Raw genomic sequence first — 7,121 nt, 5'->3', positions numbered from 1 at the left:
TTAAAGACCTTATGTAGGCAAATAATATCTTGGAAGAATAGATTTGCAATATGCATAAGGTCGAGAATCTTCTTGCATAGTATGAAATGTGCCATCTTGAAGAATATGTTAACCATAACACATATTGAGTCCATTCCACACTAGGTCCGTGGAAGGCCTAGCACAAAATCCATGGACAAATCTTTCCAAGGAACATCAGGAACAAGTAATGGAGTGTATAAGCCAGTGTTTTGTTACCACCCCTTGGATGTCTGACACGTATGACATTGTTGTACCACCTATCCAACATCACTCTTCAGCTATTGCCCATAGTAACGCTCCTTCAAGAGATCTATTGACTTGTCTCAGTCTAGCTAACTGTCGAGGCTACCTCCATGTAGCTCTTGGATGATACAGTCTTGCAACGAAGTTTATAAAATGCACAATTGATTTTCCTTGAAGGAAAATCCATCTTGAATATGGAGGTTGTTGTGCTAACCTTCCTAACATCTAATCCACATGTCATTGAAGTTGTCATCGTACGACATAAAGGTATTTGAAGCATTCAAACCTTGCATAAATATCTAATGATCTTATTTCAAAAAGTAGGTGTCGAATAATACAATGTTCAAACTCTTAGTGGCAATGGGTTCCAAATTTTAGATTGTTTAATTTGAGTTAATATATTCTATGTATTTCTTTTCAAATGCTTGTATATTGAGCATCACGCACCAAGAGTAGTATACAAGCCCTCTTTTCTATGTCGAAGCTGTAGGCTTGATCCTCTCTCCCTGATTTCTCTTGTCCATCCTCTCTCTACTTGCCTTACATCTGCCATACTTAGCTACTAAAGACGATGAAAATAAGAATAAAAACAATAACAAGAATAATAACAATTATAACAATTATAGTTGTTGTTGTTATCTTGGATGACAACAACAATAATAATATGCACACATTAATAAACAACATTAATTGGTTGATAGAACAAAGATTTTTCACATATAGTGTTTTATTGAAACTTTCACATACATACTTCCACTTGGGAAGAAAACTAGGATGGTCTAGTTAACAGGGAGGGCTGCACCGTTGAAATCAATGGATAATTGATCCTTTGACTCAATATACTGGTAAAGCTCACCTAATGAGTGCAGCGGCCATCTTTTTACCCCAGGTGGTCTAGCCTATTTGCTACGTGTAGCTGAGCCAATGAGTGGATTAGTCATCTTTTTACCCTAGGTGATCTTTGTGGCGTAGCCCATCTGCTTCGTGTAGTTGACCTAATGAATGGATTAGCCATGTCTTTTGCCCTGGGTGTCCTTTGTGGTGTAGCTAACCTTTGAGGTTGGATCTTCTACAAAACTTACATTTTAACCCAAGGTATTGTACTTGAAATTCCATATGCAAGGTTCCGTGAACATTTTTTATTTGTAAACTGCCCCGTCCAGTAATCTTAGTAAAGTGAATTTGTAGTCTAGGTCCATCTTTGTTTTGTAGTATACTAATTGGAGGTTGTATAGGATGGCGATGTGTTGGGATGGCGTGCTGGTTAACTAGCCCACCTTTAAGTAAACTAGGGTATAACATGCACATTACACATGGAGGAGAGAGAATAGCTAGCTGTGGCCTAGGACATAGAGAGAACAAGATAACTCCACATATAGGAAAGAAAATAAATGAGAACTGCTAGGAATCTGGCTCATCCTCGCCGAGATCCGAGCACTTGTTTTAGTCGTAGTTTAATTCTGGTTTCTTTCCCATTGCTTGGTGTCCCTATTTAAAGGGTTGTGAACTTGTTTTTTTTTTTCATTGATCAATCAAATTCAAATTTATTAGAAATTATTTTTATTTTCTTGCTTTTTTTCTCGTAGATTTGAGAAGTCTCTGTGAGAAGTCCAAAGAAGTTCCGTGGATTCAAAATAGTTATCTTCTTGAGCAAGATGGTGCTCGACCTCATGTCCTCCTTTGCGTCATCTTACCTTTGGGCTATCCTCCTGACTTATGCTAAATAGGTCCTCATAATAATGGGTCGTAAAGTGTCCAAAAACTACTCGCGTCAGATATAGCATATATGGGATGGAAGCGAAGTGCGTGGTGTGTCTCACTAGTGTGTTGGAGCCACCATGATATATGTGTTATATCTTAACCACTCATTCTTTTAGCGAGATCGTTTTAGGACTTGAACACAAAAATGAAACAGTTCTAAAGATGAGGAGAAGCATACAAAAGAAAGAAGTTGAAGCCTTCCTAGGGCCCACTATGATGTTCATTTGCCATCCAAGCTGTTTAAAAGGTCACATGGATCCGTACGAAGGATTTATAAAAATAAAAATAAATAAATAAAAATAAAAACAATTTCATATCTATTAAAAACTTTCGTGACCCCAGAAAGTTTTTCATGGTAAATTTTCAATCCTCACAACTTTTCGTGGTGTGTTCCACTACCTTTGGATCGATGTAATTTTTGGGCCGAAGTCCTAAAATGATCTCACCAAATGGACAGACGGTCTAGATATAACAAAATCAAGGTGGGTATCACAAAACTTAACATCAACACACCTAGCAATCTGCTTCCAGATGGGATAAACTTGGTTGAATCCTACCGGACACTAGCCGCCCATATAGGGGTTCAATGGGTTGTACTAGATTATTAAACTCAACCAAAATCACTACTCAAAGTATAATAATAAAAGATAAGTATAGATATGAATACATTCATTAATTAGGTGTGGTAGTACCTTTTAGTTATATTCCAATCTTAAACCTGAGTTTAGTCGATTGGGGAACGAATTGAGTTGGTTTTAGTTTTGAAGAATTTTAAGTGGGTCAGTTTGGGCCATCAAGTAAGGGGTTGAAGATCGTGTTTTGGTCAAAATTCAAAGTCTGTACAATAAGCATTTGGGTTACAGATGGCCCTACCAAGCCAAATGGGAACTACATTCATGTTTATCGACGAGCAGAACCATTAAAATAGGTACGTACCGAAGTCACTGATCTTATACAACAGGTAAATGAAATTGCAATAATTATACTTTTTGATTACTTTGCTTTAGAACCTTCCAATTCAAACAGGGAATGGATAGACAAAATAACAGAATGACCAATGGCTAACAGTCAAGCCTATGTTCAAATGCTTACAATCAGATTTTTTTAAGGAAAAAGATAAGAAATTCGCTATTGCCTATCCACGGTGGGCCCTACCTCTCGAATTAGATCTTACACTGATCAATATGGCCCAGCTGGTGGACTGCGATTTAACTTCGGTAGTAGGAGAATGGTGTCATTTAACCCTTGGTAAGATTACCAATAAAAACTCACATCTCTACAGCATTGGATATATCTATTAGAGAAGAACGGTAATACAGACTTATAAAAATGTAACTAAAAAAAGTAGGAACTTTCATAACACTTTTCCGATATCCTTCATAATGCCACCATTGGCATGACAGAAATCAGTGAACTCCTTGAAATCAATGAATCCATCGCCATCAGTGTCGATCTCAGCCATCAAGCGTTTGATCTCATCAGGAGAAGCTGTTCCAAGGGTACGTAATGCTTCACCCAACTCGGCTGATGAAATCTTTCCATCGCTGTTGGTATCAAAGCGTTTGAAAATTCGCTCTCTATCAGCTTCTGTGGTCATGATTAGCTGTTGTAATTAAGTTCGGATCCGACGTATATATAACTCGGGTTGTTTTGGGATATGAATTTTGGGAAAGAAAGAGAGGCCTCTTAAAAAAGGGGTACCGGGTCAAAAGGGTGGGATGGTACTTGGTAATATGAGTCCTTTAGACCAGGAATTTTGAGCGGATCTCAATGGAATAGAATACGGCGAACATCTTTTTCAGCCAATGTTTCATATGCATGAGACATCAGAGCCGTCCAATGGTGAGAATAATCTTGATGATTAGTTACTATTTATAAATAAGTAGAAACATATATTTTAAATAATATTAAGTGAGTATTTAATATTAATAATAATATATTTTATTATATATATATATTAACTTAAATAAATGTTTAAATATGTATATAAAATTAAAATAATATTAATGTTTAAATAATTAATCATTAAATATATGATTATGTTTATAAAATATTGTAATTTTATATGATATATTTATATATATATATATATATATATATATATATATTTATTATTATATTTATTTAATATGTTATTATTCATTTACAATTAATTGTATATTATATATAACATATTACATAAATATAATAATAAATATATATATAAACACATCATATAAAATTACAATACTTTATAAACATAATCATATATTTAATGATTAATTATTTAAATATTAATATTATTTTAATTTTATACACATATTTTAACATATATATATATATATATATAACATATTTTATTAATATTAAATGCTTTTAATTTTTTTAAAAATAGTAAAAAAAAAAAAATGTAATGTTAACATTGTTCAACCAATCTGACTTTTTGAGTTATTTAGTTGATTTAATTTGAGTTAATATATGAGACATTTACTTTTTTAAGTGCTTGTATATAAAGTGTAATATACACATAGACTATGAAACATCTTTCCTTTTGAAAGAGAGATTGGAATGGGGGTTGGAAAATGAAATTCGTGTTTATATACATAATGTTAAAGTGTATATATATGTTTCATATACATGTATAATATGTAATATAAATAATGTGAGATATGGTTTATATTGATGTTTTGAATATAGTTACATATATGATTAAGTCATGTGAATTATAAAATATATAAGTATACATTAGTTAATGTTAATTATAAGTATTATGTTGTATTGTTATATATGTAAATTGATTACTGGTCCAGTTTATACGATTATACTGTATCATATAATACAAGAAAAATATATTATATTTTATGATAATGCTATAATTACATTTTTGATATATATTTATATTCACTATTGTTTCATATTACAGGCAAAATTATATATATAATATTTATTCAAACACATTATTTGATACTATGCTATTAATACTTGATAAACAAAACTTATTATATAAATCTACACTTATTTATTTATAATTAACAATATGTAAACATTAATTTAATAAACATTTCAATATATATAAATATTATAATAAACAATAAATAATATTTTTTATATAATTTAAATCTAAACATATAATATTTAATTAAAATTATTAAACATCATATCAATGTTTAAATCCAACCTTTTTCAATCTAATATTTAATCTTATTTAAGTACAAAATTTTTATTTAAAATATGTAATATATATAATACATACACTATTATATAATTTGGATACACATAATTTTTAGATAAGAGGAGCCCATTTTATGATTTATATTTAATCTTTGATGAAAATTTTGTAATTACATGTATCATATATACATACATATTAAAATAAACAAATACTAATATCATTTTTGCAATAACATTACATAATATAATAAATTATTTAATATATATATATATCATACAAAAATTGCATAAGCTAAATTCAAACTAATTTCAATTAAATATATATCACTACTTTATATAATATATCGGTAAATTAATCACTTTAACATATAATCTTATTATGCTTAATATCAATTTTTTAATGAACATAATATTTTTATTGTTATTATATTATTATTTAATTATTTATTATGTGATTGAATTAACACTATTTATAAATATCTTATATTAAATATAATACATTATTAGTGATAATAAAAAATAATTAAATAAAATTATTCATTATTTTACTTAATACGTATTTATAAAAATATATATTTAACTATTATAAATTTTAATATATATCTATTCTATTATTAGTATATTAATTATTTTAAAATAATTTATCTATTATAATAATTTATTAAATATTATACCATTTTATTATTAATTTTTATTATATAAAAATACTTAATTTTTTTTTATACTGTTATTCCTTTATAAAAAATAATAACTTCTAATATTAATCCTAATTATTCATCATACTGTTTAAAGGAGTGATGCCAGCAGGTTTTGGAGGGTCCTGATCATGAGGTATGATGTATACCCAACCATTCATCCGTGTGGGGCCCACACGTGCTGGATATCCACACCATCCGATGGTCTGGAGGTGGGGATCACCCCGATATAGTGCTCTGTATCTAGACTGTTCAGGCTCTGGACGTGAGATGTGGGCATGATGTATTTTAAAAAAAAAAGAAGAAAGAAAGAAATGTATTTAATATAATATAAGATAATATTATTAAAATATAATATATATCATTATATATATATATATATATATATATATATATATATATATATATATATATACATGCTATAATGAAAAATATTAATAATATATATGAACGAGTCACCACAATTTTACAGAAAATGCAAAACTCACACAAATTTATAGTTTTATATATATATATATATATATATATATATATATATATATATATATATATATATATATATATATATAAGTATTATGAACATTAATTGTAAATAATAAACATTAATATTATAATTATATACGATATTTAGAATTATTGTTAATATTAGTAGTAAGATTTTTTATCTATGTTTTAAATAGTAAATTATTATTACTATTCATAATGCTTTTAATAGACATATTTATAAGTTGCATTAATATAAATGTAAGCAAAATATAATGTTATTATAATTAGTATAAATAAAGTATATATATCAATATATTAAAAGTATTTGTTAATATGTATTATAGTTAGTAAATATATTAAAAAGTGTAGTAGAATGTAAAATAATAAGTTTTGGTTCCATTGTCGTTTACTATGATTAGGATATCTGGCTTTCACCTAGAAGACCCGAGTGAAAATCAGTTTGAATTGTTCATCAGACTAGTCGTGCTTGTGTATTGGGTGATCAAACTATTGGCTGTCTGTTTCTTTCAGAGGTGTGGCCTGCCCTGATGTTAATCAAACCGGTATTTCGTATCAGTTTATCTTGGTGACGGGCCTACTTTCTGAATTGCTTGCATGTCTTACACATTTAACAGGAGAAACAGGGGCCATGAGCATGATGTGTATATATGAGTTGGTTGTTATGCATTTTACACAGGTAACTATGAAATATTCAAAGTAGATGTTATTGCTGCTGGTTTTCGACTTTTAAATGCGTGCGTGCCA

The 7,121-nt window shown here is 29.0% G+C and overlaps 1 protein-coding gene across 1 annotated transcript; it reads right to left on the bottom strand.

Moving 5' to 3' along the window:
- Positions 1-3,161: 3,161 nt before the first annotated feature.
- Positions 3,162-3,651, bottom strand: LOC131224040 (polcalcin Che a 3-like). Its single transcript, XM_058219619.1, has one exon. The coding sequence runs from the start codon at positions 3,620-3,622 to the stop codon at positions 3,380-3,382; it is 243 nt and encodes an 80-aa protein (XP_058075602.1). The 5' UTR covers positions 3,623-3,651; the 3' UTR covers positions 3,162-3,379.
- Positions 3,652-7,121: the final 3,470 nt, after the last annotated feature.

This window comes from Magnolia sinica, chromosome 13 (genome assembly GCF_029962835.1).
Source record: "Magnolia sinica isolate HGM2019 chromosome 13, MsV1, whole genome shotgun sequence".
NCBI classification, from domain to species: domain Eukaryota; kingdom Viridiplantae; phylum Streptophyta; class Magnoliopsida; order Magnoliales; family Magnoliaceae; genus Magnolia; species Magnolia sinica.
The sequence above is the reverse complement of the archived record's forward strand: the minus strand, read 5'-3'. Positions and strand labels throughout refer to the sequence as shown.

Excerpts from the sequence above, each read along its gene's own strand:
- LOC131224040 (XM_058219619.1), bottom strand. The coding sequence starts at position 3,622 with ATGACCACAGAAGCTGATAGAGAGCGAATTTTCAAACGCTTTGATACC.